The following is a 21,813-nucleotide window of genomic DNA, read 5'->3' on the forward strand; positions in this document are numbered from 1 at the left end:
TCGCAGAGGTAGAGTAAGAGTCTTGTTGTGTATTGGAGGAAGCTAGTGCTTTGACCTCTGTCTGTAGAAAACCTATGGCATCTACTATTTGTCTCTGGTGGTGGGGGCAGAGTTTGGCCATGAACTGTTCCAGTGTGGAGGTGGACTGCAGGTCTTTTGCCTTTGTAACACCCAAGTCTGGACACTCCCTGGAGGAAAAAAAGAACAAAATGGATGTAATTGCACATAAAAATAATGGGCAATGTTGATTCATAGTATTGATTGTAATGTGATTATTCATGCAAAAAAAATTCTTCATCTGTACAAGCCCTTAATAAAATTGTGGTGGAGCAGAATTGTGTGAAATAATTCAAAAATGAATTACAATGTTTATCATTGCATATTTATTAGAAGAATAGGTAATTTTAAAAGTGAATCTTTCATCCAGTGAACTTTACCAATTACATTGTTACAGCTATTACATTTTTCTTCTTTGAACAGTGGTGCTTTTTGTTACAGTATACGTCAAGAAAATTTTGCACATGCACAACACATTTAGTAATGGTGGCCCACTTTGATTAAAACAAGTCAATCACATATTTATTACTTAAAAGACCAAATATATTAGGGGGAAATATAGAGAACATTATTTTTGTCAAGTTTTCATGTATTTAATGACTAGTGCAAAGGGTGACATTTAGATAGAAGTGCTCAACAACTTAAGACACATTAACCAGTAAAAGAATAATGAAACGTGACTGAACAGTCACTCTAATTGTAGTTATTCTAATACCTGTGAGTCTTTGTTTTTGCCAATGCAAATCTAAAGTCAACTGGGGCCATGAGTTGTATTTTTGGCTCAAATTTTGGTCTATTACAAAATCCTCCAATAACTTTGGAGCATTAATACCATCACATTATGCCAAAAATATATTTATCTTACAACTCTAAGCCTTGCCTAGCTACACTGTGGTCTTTTAACAAGAAAATGAACAGACAAATGAAACCACATCTCAATTCCTGAGGTGACATGTCACAAGGGTATGATGTGTAATGAAAAAGAGAAATATCTTTACGTACAGCGTGTACTGCAAAGCAAAAACTGCTGGCAACTGTAAGATGAACACAGTCATAAAAAAAAAGCTCTATAGACTCATGTTTGTTCAAACAAGATAATTGCAAACCAACATTATTACTACAACTATAAATAATACTGCTTTGCCAAATCGTATGCTACTGAAATCTGATACCTTTCCCATGTTGCCACCTTTAAGCTATAGCAAAGATAGTGGAATATTATAGTGGAAGTGGAATTATCAGGCTTGCTGCAAAGCCTTTACTCAGTGTTAGTTTACAGTTATGTAAAAAAGTGAAATGTATGTATGTAAATGTATTTTTTCTTTGTTGAACTAATATACGCAAATGTGTCTGTTATAGTGTTAGTATACTCCAATAGATGCATGGACAAAACAGAATAGTGTTACATTACAGATTTCAGCTTTAAATCTCCAAGGTTACAATACAGCCTTTGAGATGGGAGTCGTGCATGCTATAATGAACATACAGTAAGTGAAAAAGTGCCTTAGGACTTTTTGTTGAAATCTTCCCATATGCTGTTTTAGGATCTTACACTGAGTTTTAAATTAATTATGTGCTGTTTGGATGCACTGACCTGGAAAGAAACATGTTAATTAAATACCCATTAGTCAACATCTTACCTGCACTGAGGCTATATTGACATTCATAGTGTAACAAAGTATAAAAATAATAAAACAGTGAAAAGATGTACTAAGGTTTTTTTTTTTTTTGGCTCCAAAGAAACTTTTTACAGCACACCAAAATATCTCAAATGGAAATTTCAGAGATTAAAATATACATTTTAGAGACTAAAAAAATAACATTTGTTGCAACTGGAAACCGACAAATGTTTTTGCTAAGCTCAATAACTTCACATCCCTGCTTGCAAGGTATAAGGAGTATAGTGGAGTACCTGAATAACAAGTGGTAAGTGTTTCATCCCTGAGGGTTTGTTCTCCGTTTCATTTTGCATTGCAGTAAGGAACTGACACAATGTACATGCCTTTTTCTTCCAGAGGAATAAAATAACAAATCTAACAAGCGGAAGCAAACCAAATTACAACTCAATTCTACAATATTTCACAAGCACACAAACACGGATGTTTTAACCCATCTGCAATGTTCATATACTGTACAGTAGGGATATAAATCTGGTAATTCCGAACCACTGTATGGGGGACTTAATCATACATCTTTAATGAACCCTTAAACAGATTTTGAATGGGTTTAGCAATATTTCAGGTTCACACTTAATCTCTTAAATACATTGTTGCTTTGGTGGAAGATACAACAACACTCCAGTATTTTAAAAACAAAAATCCTCAAAGATAAACTTATACAACCATATACAAATAACTTCCCACTGACACATATGATTCAGTCCAATCATGCAAAATATACCCAGTGTCATTCCTTCCCAAATATACAAAATCTATATATACTTTTTTATGGACATGGATACTATTTAGTCATTTGAAGAGCCACACCATTTGCAGTTGTGTAAAGACTTTTTTCCTCATACATTATATTTACCACGCAAACGATACCCAACTTTTGTTGTGAAGAGGGATCTTAAATGTTATCCCATCACATTAATCCATCACATTAAATATACATTTTAAGCATAATCTACTTATGTCTATAAAACATTTATGAGGAACTTTTTGTTTCATTTACATTCATGGTTACTTAAGCGATGATAAAACCATTAATTAATAAATATCGATTAATAAATACTGCATTAAGAAATTACTCCAAAGCATATTAGGTTGAGTCCGTATGTAAGGGGAAATTAACTCTTCCCCCACAAAAAGAAACGAAAAGGTTTTTCTCCAAAGCAGGAGATCATCAAAAATGCTTTTGTGAACTGTCTGAACAAGCCCTCTACATCGCTTTATCCCCACCCCAAAAAGAAAAAAGAATTTAGACGAAGCAAACATTAAGTAGATCACGGTGCAAGTAACTACAAAGATACACTGAAATATTTACATATGGTCAAACTTTGACATATATTCTACTGTCTTATATTAATTTTATGACAGCTCAAGCTATTTGCCTTTACTCAAAACAAAATCTACAATAGACTGTGTGTTGTGTACATAAGAAATTGCTACATAAAACAGCTATGAAAACAGTAGTCGTAGTAGATGTGGGTTTTCTAGATGAGGTAGTCAACCATTAGATTTGCTACAATAGACAATGAGGAGAGCAAAAATGTGTTTTACCTGTCAATAAACCCAAAGTGCTTGTATGTTTTTAATATATCACTTAAAATGCATTTAACACTTTGAATGAGAAAAGGTGTGACTTGAGTAATGATGGATGATTGTCAATGCATGAATAATTAAATTAATGACAGCAAATCAGTGACTAGATTTTACTTAATTGTACTTGAAGCAATTGCTTAGTTTCATTTTTTTTCAACTGAAGCCAAATTATTCAGACATTTTGTGAACATGTGTAACCATTATATGGAATTTAGAGTGGTTAATCGGTTACAAATAATGGCGATTTTTCACTTAAAATGGAGCGGAAATGCAAACATAAAAAAAAAAATCAACCAAAAACTGAGTGACATAAGTTATACTATTGTTACAGTGATATCAACATGAAAGTCCCTGAACTATATTTTACTTCTGAACCAACTGTTACCCAAAAATGTTTACAATCTAGGTAATTTTGTGTAATATATGACTGCCAATATAATATCTGTGTTAAATGCTTGCAGTTAAGGAATCTTTTTTTTAATTAAACTATTCACATTTATCTAACCAACATTGTACACATCTAAAACGGTTGCAAGATTTGCAAAAAATAATTACCAAGATTTGCTAGACCTGTTTATCAACCTGATACAAGAATAATGGGCCATGGTCCCATATTCTGTAATGTCCTGAGGTATAAGTGATAATGCAGAATGAGGTGTGGTGGTAAAATAATGGCCGAGACAGTCAATCCTCTTCCTAGTCCACCAGGCAAAAATTCAATGAAAATGGCTTGTTAGTAGTAGCAGTATTGATTTCAACGAAATGGCAATCGACCTGAGTTTTGGTATAGCCACTTTACACAGAAATATCTCAAGGATATGGTGGAAGGAAAGGCAAGTCTTAACCCAGAGGCTCATGTGGTTGGCTTTAAGACGATTTTTTTCTCCAGTAAAAAATAAATAACAAATTCATATGAACTGCAAACTATGATCCAGAAAGTTACTAAAAAAATAATCACAGAAAGACTGCTTGTAACTGCACAAAAGGTAATCACAAGCAATAAACAGTTAACATAAGTGGACTCTCAAATGCACTGCAGCCTGAGATAATATTTTATTTTCATTAATTATCACTTTTCCTCTGGACAAGGGCGAAAAATTAATTTTCACTGAATTTCTGCCATAGTAACTTGAGAAATAGGTGGGGGTGGATGGAGGCATGATTGTAACAGTAGCTAACAAGTTAGCTAACCTGGCTAGCTAGCAAATGTCAGCAAGCTAGCAGTGAACCACTCTGTAGGTTCTGTATGCTGATATTGCTTAATAAAGTTCTGTTTTTTTAAAATAAACAATAAATAATGACTTTATGAGAGCTTCTAAAACTGACAATGCTGCACTTACATTTTTTTAGACTGACATGAGCACAGGATTGATCTTAGTTTCTTGTTTACCTGAACTTTCAAAAATACCTGAATGTATTTTAGGTAGGAGTTAGGATTTATCTGATACCAAGAGTTTAGCTAAAGCACTGTTTGTGACTGTGAATAATTAGGGATGGAGCGTAGCATCATCCTCACAAACCATACAAGTGTTTAAGCTGAAGAGTGAATTCATTATCATGTGCCATAGGCAAGCAAAATGTCTGTGTACAATACGTTGTACATATGTAGTAAAATACTGACAATGTTTTTGATGATCAAAAGAAAAATTAAAATTCTGCCTTTCTCATGGTCTTACAGAAAGATATCCCAGAGATAATACCTGCAATCTGAAAAAGACAAGCCCTAAATCACACAGAACTGAAATGCTCTGAAGGCTTACACTGGCACTGAAATGCTACTGGTAACTAGTTAAGGAAGGTTGTGAAGACATCTGAGAGTAGGGCATAAATACTTGTCAGTACGACATCCTGAAATATTACCTCAAAAAAGGGGGTATTTGGGTATGTTAACCCTCCCCATTAGAGGTGACACTAACACGAGGAAATGATTAAATTTAGCATATCTGTATCTGAGGTATATTTGTGTGTGTACAGTGAGCTTTTGACTGACAAGTACTGCATCCCAATCTGAATGTATCCTGAGTGCAGTGAAGGCAATGAAAAAAATAAATAAAACCATTCATAAAGCAAAGTAAAACATACAAAGATAGAGAATAAAAAAAGTAAAAATTATATAGTTATGCATATATATATAAGTTATATTAATAGTACAGTTATTATCTATTATATAGGTATTATATATATAGTATGTTATGTTGTTTGTATTATCTTATATATACTATATATAGTATTCTGATTGATGTAGCGGTGTTATACTTGTGTACTATGTTATTGTGTGAGTCTATATATATATATATAAAAACGTGTCATGCTTGTGAAGATGAGCTTAATTTTGATTCAATAGGAAAGTGAACTTCTGGACAACACATGCTATTTCCAACAAGCTAAAATAATAGATACTTTGAGTATAATAGTGTTTGGACATGCTGATTTTTGTCCATTTTAGTTATAGAAGTGCATTTGCAAAACAGTGACACAGACTTTCACTGTCATCTTATAATTGGAGGGTCTATATTCACACAGCAGAATTAAGTGCTCTGAACAGTACTGAGAGAGGACACTGAGGGGCGCCACCTCCTTAGACATGATTCAGTTTGGCTGTGTGTAAAGACTACATTTATAGAGATAGGAATGGCCATTTTTAAAACATAACTTAAATAAATAAACTAAATTCATGATCAATATACTGTAGTATATGAAAATTCTTAACAAATAGCAAGTATGCCTTTCATGCACAATAAGTAGGTCAGGAGGACACTTGGAGTGTTTCAGATAGTTGGCCATACACAAACATATTAAATCACCAAAAGTAAGGGGCACAATTGAATAAGTTAATAATAAATATGGGTGTTTTTGATTTAAATGTTACACACATCTATTAAAGTTTTATGGAAAAACAAGTCAGCTACAACCACTGTCTGGCAAATGCAACATCTGTCTGGTCAAAAGGTACATCATTATTAGTGTTTAACGGTTATATCACTCATTTGATGAGAGGCTTCCATCATGGAAATCATTCCCATTCTCTTCAGATGCACACTCTCCTTTCTCAGAAACAGTGGGCTGGGAGTTTCGGAAGTCATTCCTCTCAAGGGGCTGTGAAACACTCTGTTCCTCTACCTGACTTAACAGCTTCAGTTTCTTTTTGGGGGGATGTTTCAAGGTCCCCAGTCGCTCTTTAACTTTGTATTCCAGTGTGCTGTGTGGAATGCCATAGATCGATTGGGCTTTAGAAACACTCATTTTTCCACCCATCACTACCACAATAGCCTCTTCGAGCAGGTCAGTGTTGTACTGTCGATATCGCCCACGTTTCTTCCTTGGCTGCTTGTTACCTAGGTCTGACTCTGAATCCAAAGGATAGTTTCCCCCCAAGGCTTGGCGGTCAGTGTCATAAGGCCAGTATTCCTTCTCTGAACCTGACATATTGCTCTTTTTCGGGAACTGCCCAGGTAGAATGGAACGAAGAGTCTTTCCCAGACCGTTCTCACAAAGCAAACCTGAATACTCAGCGGACAGGGAATCCGAAGATGGGTCTGTTCCTGTGGCCAAAACCCGCACCTGGGGAATCTTGAGGTCAAAAGATGGTGACTGAGAAAGGGAGAGGCTTTGGTCCCTGCAGGCCTCCTGGAGGTTTCCTTTGTCATAGGCAAGTGACTTTGTCAGAAGTCCCGCAGCTTCCAACAACCTGGGTATGTCTTTAAGGCGCTCACTAGCCTCGCTGTTGGTTTTGAGTTTGAGGAGGGCCCCAAAATGAGTTTTGGAATTCCAGGAAGCAGATCCATTTCTGAAAAGGTCAGTGGGTCTGAAGCTGTGGTTATGGCTGAGAGGTGACTCTGGGTCGCTCTCCAGATCGGCCTCCTCTTTGATGTGCAGCGAGTATGCAAGAGATGAGGAAGGCTTATAACGGTTGGAGTGGCCGATATTCTCCCTCCTCCCATCCTGTAGGCTCTTCATAAACAGCCCGACTTGTCCGTCCGCTCTCAAGGATCGCCTGATTGGATGGAAGGAAATTGGGTGTAAGCAGAGCTTGCACAGTGCCTTTTTTCTCTTTTCTAAAGGAGGATGGGTTGGGGAGGGGAGGATGTTGGCCACTCCTTTATTATATGACCTTGCTTTGGTAACATCACTATCTTTTAAAGTAACTGACTGTGTGGTAGTGTGTGTGACTTTTAAGAACAAAAAAGGCTCAAGTTTGACAATTTTTTTATTCGCTTGCTGTGATGATTGTTTACAAAATTTGCATCAACATAAAAAATAAGAAACAGAAAGAAAGGGCAAAGAAACAGTGGAAATAAAAGCAAAGAAAAGGGCATTTATTGAAGTACATAAAGGTCTTCTTGTGGCTCAAAAAGCTTAGCCAGAAGGAGGGATTATTTGTCATTGCAGTAAGGCAGCTTGGCAAGTAGCTGTTAAGCAGGGCACAATAGCTACGCCATACAAAATGACTAATGCAAATAAAGCTCTTGACATTTTGTGTGTGACGTTACCACTGAACAAGCACAGCAATAAAAGAGTAAGCCAGTAGAGGGTGTTATGGATCAAACCTATGTGTGATCACATAAAGGAAAACAAATGGGGGGGAAGAGTGTTTTTTCAAATTCAAAATTATAAATTAATCTCCAGTCATTGCATAGACTTTAATTGGGTGTCAAATGGCCCAATTCATTATTAGAATCTAAATTGCTTCAATTTTCTTAGTAAGTAGTAATTTATTATTATTACTATTACTATTATTACTATTATTATTATTATTATTATTATATAGACTTTAAAGGCAGATATAGTTCATACAGCTACTAGCAATTTTTTATTAAACTCATCTGCTCTCAAATGAGCACAAGAGGAGAATGCAAAGCCACTCGTGTTTAATTAATCTAAATACATTTTTAATTATAGGCACATTCATGTTCAGATGAGTATCAAGAGGCTTTGCTCTGAAGGAAAACAAAACAGAACCAAACAACAAAATAGAATATTCAATCAAGTTTAGATTAAGATAGATTAATTTAAGAATGAAACAAAATTTGTCTTCAGAGAATATAAATACAATTGGATATACAGACCTATTATTTGGATCTACGACATCAAAAGTATTATGTATTTTATAATACTTGTTTTCAGTGACTACGTTCTACAGAGAGCTCGGCATGATGTATGGGAAGCATGTATGATTTAAAAAACAGTTACCAGCATAATAATAGTTGCTATAACAACAACTGAATGCAAAGCTTCTTTGGGAGAGGAACATGGCGTGCAAATGTGAAATTATTTAAACTACTACTTCATTGAGAGTTTCTGAGCATTCTGTTAAAATAAAAAAGTGGATCTACTCTCCACTGCATTTGTTCAGGGCTTCAGTCCTCAAGAAGCAGTTTCTCATGGTGTTATTTATCCTGGAATCTGTTCCAGTGGTCTATGGTGATCTTTTGACGAGGTGTTGTTGTCATCATCATCATCATCATCATCATCATCATCATCATCATCAGATGATCAAAACTGAGGTCATGCTAACAGAATCCTTTTAAGCCACAATAAAAAATGCTGTCCATTCAGTCAAGAAATGAGGAGCAGGCAGCTGCATTAACTTCTTAAAGTCTGCAAGGTGATTCATTCTGAATATGATACAAACCGCATCCACTCAGATACGCTGGAGCAGCAGAAGCACATGGAAGATTTCCCTCTGTTGCTGTTGGTAAAACTCCTTTTCATGTTTCTTTGTGGCGGGAAACTTTTCTGTTAGCACAACCCTGTTTGTTGCTGTTCACGTTTTTATCAAGCCACCAACTGGCTAAGTGATCTCCAATTTCAGGACTCAAATTTCAGGCCTCAGCTAATGCCTGGGCACCAATGCCACTACACATAACCTGTGTGCAGTAATCCAATTGATTCCAAGTAGTTTGAGGTCATTCTACACTACAATGCAACATATCCTCAAAAACATTACCTAAGGACTGGAGACTAAAGAGACAAAGAGAAAGAAACTCATCTTACCCCTTGAGTGCGGCTGTAGCTGGAGAAAGGCAGGGACTATGAACAGGCAGGCTGCTGCTATAGCGATTCTTTTTGAGAGATAAGTCAAGAACTCCATCTGTTAACAAAAAGGCAAGAAAAACTCAATTAAGAATAAATATTATGTTCAGACTGGTCTATCGCCAGTGCACCAGTTCTGTCCTGTATTAGCTGTTGTGTTACAGATGTTTAAGTTCACACTACCTTGGTCACTAGGCACAACCAGGGGCTTCTTGATGGTGAGGTCAAGAGGAGCATCCTGGTCAGCCATGAGGAGCTTGCTGAGGACGGGGTTCTGGTTGTGTGCAGGCCCAGCCACATTGGCAGCAGGGCTGGTAGAAGGAGGAGCCCCTGAGAGCAAGGGTGGGGTCGGCAGGCTTTGGTCAGAGCGAGGCTGGGAATCTGAGCAACTGTCCTGAGGGGAGCTGGTTTTTGAGGTATATTCGGCAGCAAACTGTCGGATCATTCTGTGAAGGATCTCTCGAGCCACTACTGGAATGTGTGGGTCCGAGAAATTTGGCACACCTGAAAGAAAAAAAGTTTGTTTGCATTCCTTTACAGAGCGATAAGTCATCATTGATGAACATTCACAACAATGAGTGCAAAGGTATAGTATGTGTTGTATTTATTAAAAAAAAAAAAAAAAAAAAAAAAAAACTAAATTAAAACTACATTGTTCACATATTTTAGGGGAAGTTTAGTTCCTGCAAAAAAACAAAAAACATATATAAATTCATATAAATGTCATGCCATTTTGCACAGGCTGCTCACCTTTTCTGGAGAGGACTGCATTGAGAAATTCCTCTGCTTGTTTTTCTAGTCGGATGATTGTGGTCTGATCTTTAACCAGGAGAGGTTTGGATGGATCTTCAAGCCCTGTGTCGCTTAAACCAATTAAGTGTTCCTGTCAAATGACAAAACTGTTAAGTCCTGTTACATTAGCTATGTCCAGAGTGCAGGCACAAGTCACCCATATCTGATTTATTTCTCTATGTACTCAATAATTTTTTTGCTTACTTTACAGCCACAAATCACATAAAATCTGATCTTTAAAATAAAATTTAAAAAATATCTGGACTGTACCTGATTTGGGACCACATCTGAAAGTGGCCTAAATCAGGTACAGCTCAGATGTTTTGCAATCCGACCTCAGGCTAAACAGTCATATTTGCCTGAAGTGTCTTGTACGAGAGTCTTGACGATTTTGGGTGAAATCTGTTCCTGTGAGGCCATTCACATCACATTTCCAGCATTCCTGGTTCAGCATTCACACAGACCTCCATACAGAAGTAGCAGCTTTTCCTCCACAAAAAGCCATAATTAGAATTTGGCTCCCTTTCTCCACATCCTCGTCCTTATTGCCATCTGCTCACAAATTTGCTGGCTTCCGCTGCAAATTACTTATAATATAAATTATAAACATAAATTAAACCGCAAATGCTAACTTCAGGGGCATCCATGTTTATTTCCATACAACAGCGTGGTGTGTGTGATGTCGTGTTTGTTGTTCTTTGGTACATGCATGGTAATTCAGGACTGTGACCTGTTCACACTGGAATCTGATATTGGCCACATTTATAATGTGAATAACCAAACAAAAAAACATTTTGATCAGAATTGAGCACCAAGGCTAAAACTCCTGGGGCAAGAAGAAGCAGACGAAGAGGAACAACCGTATTATTCCTAAATGAGACAATTTTAAATGTAAAGAAAGAAATAGAGAAAACAAGAAATCTTACCTTTACTTTGTCCCGTCTAAAACAGCAGAATAGACAGTTTTCATCAAATGACCAGTCAGACACTGCTGTAGGCTCAAGGTCTGTGGAGACAAAATAGACAGCAGGCAATGAGATACAATTGTGTGACAAATCGTTTTTCTTTAGTTTTTCTAAATTTTTTTCTAATGTATATTTTATGTGAAAGACTCTTAGCACATACAAGCTCAAACCAGTGCCTCAATAGACAGGACAACGGAGGCAGGGTCTGGATAGATAAGATCTATCACACAGTTATAGCAACTATTGTTTCGACATAAAACATGTCTTGGGGCAGTGGTGGTGTAGACCACTATAATGCTTGAACCCAGCTAATTGCTATCTCCCTCAAAGCAAAGGAATAATAAAACAGTTCCACTGCCTGACTGATCAGCATATCATATATTTGGTTCATCACTGTTCTGTCTCTTCCTGCATTATCACCAACACAACAACCATATTGTCTAGACAGCACATGTAGGATGCATCATGCAAATGGTTCTGTCTGAAACCTGCAGTGTCCTGTGTTCAGTTTTAATTATGAAAAAAAATGTATGAATGAAATGAATGAGTGGGCCACAATGAAAGTGCTTTGATTTGTTGTACTGAGACTGACTCAAATTACCATCGTCACCAATTGCTATTGCAGAAAGTCCCACTTAAACTTTCACAGTACTCTCACTGCAAATGTAATGAAAACTCAAATAATGCCCACTATTGACTCACTAACATCATGCATTGTAAAAATGTCTGTAGGACACTGTAGACTTCTACACTGGCAACACGCCATCCAAAACACCAACTTTGTAGGAACACAAGGCATCTTCTCTTCTGCAGCCAGAGGGGCTGTCTTGTAGAGTGAATGTAGAGGGGTACCAGATGGTACAATGCAGCAGCATTGTCATAATGAGCAGATAACAGATTATGCTCAAACCACAAAATGGACATTCATATGTTAGATCATGATCACTAGTATGAAAATTAAAATAGTCTGAAATGCTTACCCTTAAATAATTTTAGGTCTTCTACCAGCTCCGGACCAGAGAGACCTTCGAGAATGCTCTCAAAACCTGAGGAAAGACATGAAATAAATACATGCAGTGGTCAGTGGTATCATACAAAAGCAAACCCATTTTGACGTAACATTTGTTTAACCCCTAATTAAGGCTTGATACTGAAACAAAAGACTCAAAATTAAATTACTGTTTAGCAACCTTATCTTTCCAAGGGACCAAATAAATTTTTTGTATTAAAAAAAAAATGTTAGAGGCTGGTCTACTATTTATCACTGACATTTCATGTGATAATGTCTTTCTTCTATTTATCCAGGCACGTCTATTTCATCAGACAATCCTTATAAACCACCATACACTTCTGTTAAAACACATATCAGCTTTCACCCTAGGTTTGTAACAGTAAATACATGCACTCCATCTTCCTGTTGCCAAGCAACTAAAGCACCTACAGAGTTGGGAGTGACTGCGTGTTGTAATATTAAAAGGAAACAGGCAGAAACAAGACTGCTGGGTGATGCCGTTAAAGTATCCTATACAATTTTGGAGACCAGGAATTCAGCGGAAACCAAATCATTACAGTCCACTAACATTACAGTTTACTGTTAAGCAATAGCAAAATACCCTATATTACATATGCAAGCTGAAGAAAAATCTTATGCATTACCGACAAGATGGTGATATCTTACAGTCCCAGCTGTTTGAAAGATACAGTACGTTATGCAGCTGCTTAGGACTTCGCTCAACAGTGCATTAACACAATATGCAATGTCTGCTTACTGCCGCAGGGTCAGTTTAACCAATCCAAAACCACTACATGCATTAAATCAGGCGCTAAAGAGGTCAGAGGTAACATCTGTCTACTGAACTGGATCTTAAATGAAACAGTGCACCAATTCAAAAATGCTAAAATCTCATGAATCAAAGCCTTCTGACACAAAAACAAACCAGATGGCAGTTAAAGAGCTACGTAAAACACATATGCATAAGTAGAATCTAAAATATGAAGTTAGTCAAATGTGTTTAATGGGTCATCTAACTACACATCATAGTAAAGGCCTACTCACAGTATGTCTTCACAGATAACAAGTGGGAAAATGATCAGCCCATAGCATCCACTCTCTTCCTGAACTCAGTGAATTCAGGAAAAGCTGTCATCTGTTAAAATGCCCTCGCTCTGCTTCCCTACAAATTCCCACCCACTTTTCAACAGCCAAACATGAAGAGGGGTGGGGGGTGGCAATGGGTGAAACACTGCCTTGCCTATAGCTGCAGCGCAAGCCTGTTTCTGGGTTAGTGCACAGGACTTCAGCTGGAGCTATCCAATCCTATTTCTGAAATATTTCAGAGGCACGGGAGAAAAGTAGGTCATCCACTTTCGTTTGACAGAGCAGCACCATGACATCAAACTACTCTTCAGGAATTCAGTTTAGGGCATTTAAAAATGTGTCGTACTGTCAACCATGACTTTAAGGCAACATTAACACATTCCTACTGACAGAGCATTGTATAGTGGCGGATGTAAAGAACTTCTTCACAAAAGCCTCTTTAAAACAAAACCATTTTGGGACTGGCAACTTAAATTTAAAAAATAGAAAGCTGTCTATATGTGCAGTGAATAAAATATGCAAGCTCTACAAAAGAAACAGTGAATAATGGCCACAATTAAAATGCACAATGAATGGAATAAAAACACCAACATTTCACTGTATTGAGCACATATTTTTACACTTTTGGTTGCAGAAATAACACCTTAATGTTCACTTTAAAAGGAACATTCGCTAATTAATTATGCTGAAGAGTGAATTAGGCCATCTGGTTTGATATATAGTGATCGGCCTCAAGATACAATGAAAAGAGTATAGAGGTACAAAGTGATAATGAGAAAGAGAAAAAAAAAAAGGAGCCTGGTATTATGTGCCACCGGGCTTAACACCTAATTATATCAAAACTTAGCAAGAAATAATGAAAAGACAGTCCGGACAAAGATATCAGGTTAATGAGGCTGACAATCCCTAAAAATGGGAGTAAAAACACACCTACAGGCCTAATTGCATTGACAACATGTCATTGAACCTCATTAGAAGATTTGGTCTTTTATCCAGAATTGTAAGTGCATATTTTTTTTCCCTGCTCTTTTTTTTTTTTAACTGGAGTAGAGTCAGTCATTAATGTCAATCATGTTGCTCTAATTGAGGAGGATGATGATTCAAGACCATTTTGCTATTTTCAGCCCTTGTTGGTTTGTTTTTGTTTACTCCAAATACATACTGTGGCTTGCCTCTAGGCAATTTATAGCTGAGTGAAGCTCAGTTCTCACAGAGGTATGCTGAAATTCAAAATGAAACAACAGAGTCTAAGCTGAAATGGAAAAAGAAATCAACTTTGTTCTGGAGATGAGAGCACCTACGTTTTAGCTACAAACTACAAATTATTCAAAACAAAGTTTCTCCTTTCAACCATGAAATAAGGAATACTATTATAATCTAAAAAAAGAAGTATGGCTCTGCTGAAGCCGACATCATGCCCACTGTAATTGGTCCATTTTATATAAGAAAATGAAACATTATACTTATACAAAAGTATTAGGTCAAAACTTTATATAGTATGGAAATGTTTCAAACCAAATAATCACTGATGACTATGGATTTAAGGTACAGTATTAAGATATAGCTGCAGTTCAATGCAGTCTTTTCATTTATTTATTTCATTCTTCCCTATGAATAGGGACCATTATTAAGATACTTTACTGTACTGAAGTGCATTTTTAATGAATATATATCTACTCTGTAATTTGTCTGAGGCGGGCTACAGGTAAACTCACATAATACAATGCTTATGCAACTGAGAAACCTGTTTCAACCAAGCTTTTCCAGGCAGGAAAACTGTCAACAGGAGAGAAATTCCTCTTGGCCAGGTGAGATTTTTAAACAGCCTAAATTTAGATTTAGGTTTGGTTTTAGAGACCATCAAAACTTCAGAGGCTTTTACACTCCAACAAAAAGAATAAATAACAATGTAAAATCTGATTAAATTAATTTTCAAATTCAGGACAATTCAACACATTTTGAGGCTTGGTATTTGACAAAAACTTAGGACACTTAAATGCCCTCTTTAAAAGGACCTTGTACATTTGGTTAATAAAGGGGTCCATTAGGGCTGCAATGCACAATAGCAGTAGTACTAGTTAATGTACATCTAATACATTTAAGTGATCATTTTGTCAGTAGTAAAGGACCTTAATACTACTAAGCATGACCAACAGCAAAACCATATAAAAAGGAGGCAAGTAGGTAAATCTTAACTTTTGTGAAACTGTGAGCAGCATTGTTTGGATTTGTAACCTTAGAAATGAATTGCACAAACCCTCTTGTACTTGGGCAGATGACAAAATGTATGTCACACGGACACGGACACCATAAACTGGCTCTAAGCCTTCTTTTGACCTCCATCGCTAGCCAATCCGAGACAGTCACAGAGGAAAGAATTCCTACCAGCACTTCGGAGAAATCCCACAGATCTAGGATCAGCTTAACCTCCCTAAATCCTAACAACCTATGCTGTACGTCACTGTAAACTGAACGTAATGCACAATGAACCCGTCTTTACTGCTTGTTGCAGGTGCTATGTGGGTTGGTGGTGGAGCCAAAAGGTCAATTCTCTCATCAGCACTGACTATCCCCCTTGACATTTTTGCAGTGCAAGTACATGACACAGTTACAATGTGTTGAACTGAATATCGTGAGACAAATGAAAACGGACAAATATGGGATTCAAAACAAACTCCAATTCTAGTTTTACATTCGTAAACAAGTAACCTAATTTTCCAGTGTCCATGCTCGACTATATATGACTGTTGATACTGCTTGCAACCATTGTGCCACCATTTTAGTGCCATATCTAAAGTGAGAGGAGGAGGACACTACATTGTGAAGAAAGTGGACACTGGTTGTAAAAGTACACGTCAAATCGCTGTCAGCTCACATCTCTACATGGTTCAAGAAGTATTTTCTTCCCATAGTACATTTGCGGTGAACATGTATTTTTTATGGTAACCTCAATGTTACTTTTAATTACGTTTACAAAGAGGATCCTTCCAGATAATTTAACAATGCTTTACGGTTGCTGGGTGATGAACAGAAATGCGTGTTTGTTACTGCAGTTCTCCAGATTCCTTCCAGCAATGAGCCGTGTAGCATCGTCTGTGGACAAAATGAATGGACCTGTCCACTTTTCTGCGACCCATGTTGCACCTGTTTTTCAGGTTTACTAGTAGTAGTGTTTGACTTTTTCTGACAATAGAAAGCCTGTTTCCCTGGTGGGCAGCTGGAAGACGATGTGTACAAACCCTGTCTAAATAAGAGGAACCTGAACATGAGTGTCTATTATTGCTACAACCGACCAGCAATGTAGAAACTGAAACCCCATAATCTCACACACCCTTTCTGAGGATAAAGGAGGAACTATGGTAGCTGCGAAACGTGTGAAAACGAATATCTTCCTCCTGAATGTTACACACTGGACCTTTAAATTCTGAATCTACTTATTCTATGATTTATATATTAAATCATTTTCCATAAAATGCTAATGCAAACATTTTGAGTCATCGTGGAGCTGCAGTGCTCTTTCCATTGGATGACCCACCTCTCCCTGTGCCGCTGTAGTGCTGAGGGTGTACAGTGCTGCATCAACCCCCACTCAGCCCATCCCCCCTCTGTAACTACTGTACACATGCAATCTCAGAAGGAGGGACCACGAGCTCGCAGAACAGGAGCTTCCCTAAGCTCAAATCAGTGTGCGGTCAAAATAAACCTTGCTAAATCTGGCATCTATGGCTACAGCCTTTGGAAAGAGTAGAGGGATTGGTCGTCAATACATTTCTATCTTTTCAGACGGCAGCGTGTTTTAAAACCATAGCAATGTTCAGATTGTGTGCTCACGAGAGTATAATTATGTATGAAGAGGGTCACTGATATCCCTGAGCAATGCTCTATAATGGTGGTCTTGTGTGTAACATTCAGAAAGATCTATTGGCAGAAATTAATATAATAGTGGTAGGTATGTTTGTATTAGTGTATAATCACCTGAAAATAATAATCCTTATGTCTTCGTCTCCTTAGGAAGAGCTGTTTGTATCTACATAAGGACCAGACCCTCTTCTTCTCTTTATCTACAGAATCTGCCATGTTTCTACAGTAGCCCCAAACAGTAGTTGGAAGGGGAGGGTGAGGCAAGGGGGTGCAATCTATAACTTCACCGTTACATGCCACTAAATCCTCCTATCTATTGTGGTGGGGGTCCTTAAAATGAAAAGATTTGGGAACCCCTATGCAGATGTAAGGTGGGGCTGAGGATGAGATCAGAGATGACAAAGTTGACACAAATTAGTGGAGCTACAGTACAAGTCAACCCATCACACAGAGACCAACCCTAATGCCCAGCCATCTAAAAGGCAATTTACTGTTGCCTGCTATGGTATCCACAAAAAAGTCCCCCACTGTAGGTCAAACCAGTGCTCTTAACACCATTTGGCTACACATTGTGTTCATTATAAGCAATACGCAGCAGCTGGATCAGGCTATACAGTGAGCAGTGAGGTGACAGCGGATAAAACACTCCATGAATACTTAACATGATATGATGCAAACAGACAGTCAAATGGTGTAATCCTGCACAAAGCATAACTTTGAATAACAAACATGAGACCGTCAGGATTTTAAGCAAATATGAAAAAAAGGGGTGCATGCACACATGTAGACCCAAGTGCACACACACACACACACACACACATACACACAGAGAGAGAGAGAGAGAAAGGCAATGCATTTCATATGAAACCTTTAAAGCTGTTGGTCATGTTTCACAAAATGTTAACAACCCTCAGCCAGTTTCTTTGTCAAATTAGGAAAATGTAGGCCAAAAGCCCACCAGAGGAGGTAGGCTGGAACGGAATATGGGTCGATGCTTAAGTTTAAATTATAAACAAGGCAATCTGCCTTGCCTATTTACTTGTTGTTTGTTTGAGGAAATCCCTAATCCCACTCACCCACATGCAAGCAGGAATAATTGACATGCCAGGCATTTTCAAATGTTAGCTTGTGCTGTTCCAGTCCAAATTTTCCCAAATCCAGACGGAATACACATTTTCAACCACACAGTATGCATGTGGGGGCTGATGGACCATCAACACATGTATGGGCAAACATACAGACAATTGTTGCTGCTGTTCTATGGGACAATTGCCCTTGTCTCTGCCCTGCAGTTTTATTGCACACATTAAACACACCAAGACAAAATGTTCATTTCAGCTTCAGCAGGGTGGTGGTGGCGTGCAGCCCTCTCCACCAAAAAGCCAAACAAAAGTACGGCCTTGTTACCATGGACAGAATATGCCATTCTACCAGCAGACCGATGCTGTTGTCATGTACTTTACAATTAGAGCCCAAACACAAGGGACATTTGTCAATCATAAAGGACTGACTGACTGAGCAGTCCTGGGCCTGGAGCTAGCAACTAGTCAGAAAGCTATTATTCTCTCTCCATTTTCTTTTCAATAATGAGCACACAGCTGTCTAATATTGTAGCCTCTTAACTGGAATAACTTTGTTCTGGATCAGTCCAAACATGTCACTGAACTACGTCATTATTCAAACTGATAGTCCCCACTAAGAGGACTATGTAAGACAGGTGGTGCCAACAATCATCTGTGCAGTTATAGCCCACTATTACATAAAGAATGTGATGTTCATTAAAAAATGAGGCCAAAACTAATATATAATTCTGAACTTAAGTTAACCTGGTCTATGACTGACAGCAATAGGCTGCTTAAATTGTTTTGCTGAACTTGCTTTTTATTTTTATGACGTCTGCCCTAAATGAGACAACAACACATACAACACCACAGAACTCTGACATGACATAAGCATTACTGTCACATTTAAGCCGGGCTCAGACTACATGAGTTTTGGGCCAATTTACCTCAGAGAAATCTGTTCTGGGACCTTGATCAGTGCCAACGTTTGGCTCTGATCTTATCAGGGCCGCCACAATAATCGTCAAACTTGATATTAAAATCTGAGTGATTGCGTCGGTGCAGAAATACCTGAGAGGGGTTGAAATCTATCCTCCAGTTCTCTCTGAAAAACATCTAACAACTAGACTTGTTTAGCCTTCTGCTTTAGGTTTTCCTCACTGAAAGGCATTAACGTTACCATGGCAACTTGTTCTCCTCTGCCTCGATTTTGTTTACATCTGCTTCCCTGGCACCTCTAGCACGATAATCTTAATAATATCCTGTAGTGTGTGATACACAACTTTCTCCCATATGTGCAGGATGGAGAATTGTATCCAATCCAATTTTAAAATCGGTAAACTCGTGTAGTCTGAGCAAAGCTTTAGTCTTACTACTTCACAAAAAATTCACATAACTACTCCTTTAACTCGTATCAAGATTTTTGTGCACGCATAGTATGTGCCTTGTACATGCATTACACATTTCAATAAGTCCTACATGACGGCCCCGTTAAGTGAGCTTGATTTAATGTGACATTTTGAGATCAGCAGCGTCAGTAATCGTGTTCTAGGTTTTAATGCTGCTTCAAATTCTGTCTTACATTCTTCCCAAAATCCTGACAATAAACACTGCATACATGCATGTTTGGGCATTCAAATTGTAAAATATAATGTATAAAACATCACATAGACCCTTATTTAAAAGTTAAAAACTGCTAAATTTATCTCAAGGCTGATTTTTGTCCTCCTGATTAAAGTTTCAGCGAGGTTCTTTTCTATCCAGCCGAAAGCTGCCAGTCCTGCGTCACATGGAAATGGTCTCTTAATGAAGCATGCTACATTCCTTAATGAGTCAAGACAGGAAATAATTTGGCCGTAACTTGTTTAAAAGTGAATATGAAATAGGATTAAACCAATAAAACACGACAAGTTATGAGCTAAATGGTTAGTAAACATTGGGGTCACCAAGCAACTCTCTGCTCCTCATGTGTGCGATCACTCTGTGTGTGGTGGTGCCGAGTGTCCACGCTGGCTGCTGGCCTCTCCCTCTTCTTCAAGCCCTTCTCTCAGACAGTGTAAAGCTGCTAATGTGCATGTCATCCATCCATCAATATGTGTAAAACTGAATCAGGAGGTGGATTAGAAAACTTGGTTGGTTTTATTAATCAAGTGCTCCAGGAATTAAAAATCTGATCTCAAATGCAACTTTAAAAACAATAAATGTGGAATTAATCGCTACTTTAACTGGTTTATAATGTAACTACTATTGCTATTACTATGTGGTTGTAGTTGGGCTGTGGTGATCTGACGCTCAGTGTTAACGTGCTGATGTTAAGCAGTTGTGTTTACCATGGTCACCACCTTATTAACTAACATTTGCAAATTAACACCAATTACAGCTTAGGCTGATGGGCATATCATTAGGTAAACCATCACTTGGTAAAATTTTGACCTAATGATGGTGCTCGATTAAAAGCCAGGGGAGGAAATTTCACTAAAACCCACCACAAACCCCCCACCAAAAAATGATTCACCCATTTAATATACGTTACCACCTGGGAACAGTAAATATTTGTAGTTTTGTCCAAATGTGTCCAATAGATGTCCTATGTTAGATATTTCACAGGATAAGTGAAAACTCTGCCCTGCTGGTGGCGTTAGAGGAAGATATTTCCGTTTGGGGCCAACAAGCACAAACCTTCCTGCCCAAGCCCTTATTGTAGGTTACACCCTTTATGCTCGCCCCCATACTAATGACATTGCTTTAGTTACCATTAGACAAACTATAGTGCAGAAACCAGCGTTAGAGGCGGTTTTTTTTTTGTATGTTTAAACTACCCAACAATAGTGGGCAGTCTCCGCCACTTCCTCAATGCAGCAGTGCGCGCCTGCAGGATTTTGAGAGAGGCACAGTAAGCTGAATGTTAAATGAAAACATCCACTACGGTATTTTCTTTTCGCCCTCCCCCCATCCAAAATACAGTATCACGTGAACGCGCATTTAACAAACGGGGCGACACGTCTCCCTTTAAAAAACAAATACAGTGCCCTTTAAACAAACTACGCCACTAGCAACAGTAACTTAAACATACAGCTCTTCTTTTTTACGAACTATAAAAGCGGTAAGCGAAATCCAAGGAGGAGTGAAGCATTGAACGAAGTGCAAGAAGCTGCGTCGAGAGAAGGAAACAGTTGAGCTCCAGTAATATGTGGTTATTTATGTCGATAATGGCCACTCCGAGGCCCAATTCAACCCGTAAAAGTGTACAGTGTGTATCTGACATTATCCTTACCTACACAGTGAATGAGTTTGTGCCGCCACGAATCAAGTTCCTGCCGAAATCCGTGTCTGTCGATCGTGCATTGCTGCTTTTTACACCTAGTAGCCATTTTGTGTTTCTCGCTCTCTCTTGGTGCTGGTGCACGAAAGAGGAAGCGGGTTGTATGGAGAACCGGATGGGTCACAATTCGTCTCGATTTTTTTTTTCTTTTTTCACCGGCGTCTTTAAGTTTTAGTCTACTTTCCAAAAACATGAACCCAGAAATGTTGAGTACACCAAAGTTTTATGTTAGAAATGTAAAGTGTGAGTCCCCAGCATATAGAAACTGCCGGTTGCTAATGTGTATAATGTTGGGCAATAAGCATTATTAGCATGAAATAGCATAATCACCTATTATGGACAATATTTCAGCAACTGC

At 38.0% G+C, this 21,813-nt stretch overlaps 1 protein-coding gene across 1 annotated transcript; it reads right to left on the reverse strand.

The window, feature by feature from the left end:
* Positions 1-5,634: 5,634 nt before the first annotated feature.
* Positions 5,635-21,534, reverse strand: wu:fc17b08 (ligand-dependent corepressor). Its single transcript, XM_035664189.1, has 7 exons — positions 21,408-21,534; positions 12,094-12,159; positions 11,075-11,154; positions 10,107-10,239; positions 9,540-9,860; positions 9,318-9,414; positions 5,635-7,317 (listed from the first exon to the last, which is right to left on the reverse strand). Exons 1-7 carry the CDS (start codon positions 21,502-21,504, stop codon positions 6,303-6,305), a joined length of 1,809 nt encoding a protein of 602 aa, XP_035520082.1. The 5' UTR covers positions 21,505-21,534; the 3' UTR covers positions 5,635-6,302.
* Positions 21,535-21,813: the final 279 nt, after the last annotated feature.

This window comes from Morone saxatilis, unplaced genomic scaffold (genome assembly GCF_004916995.1).
Source record: "Morone saxatilis isolate NCDOM2014 unplaced genomic scaffold, NCSU_SB_2.0 Contig19, whole genome shotgun sequence".
NCBI classification, from domain to species: domain Eukaryota; kingdom Metazoa; phylum Chordata; class Actinopteri; family Moronidae; genus Morone; species Morone saxatilis.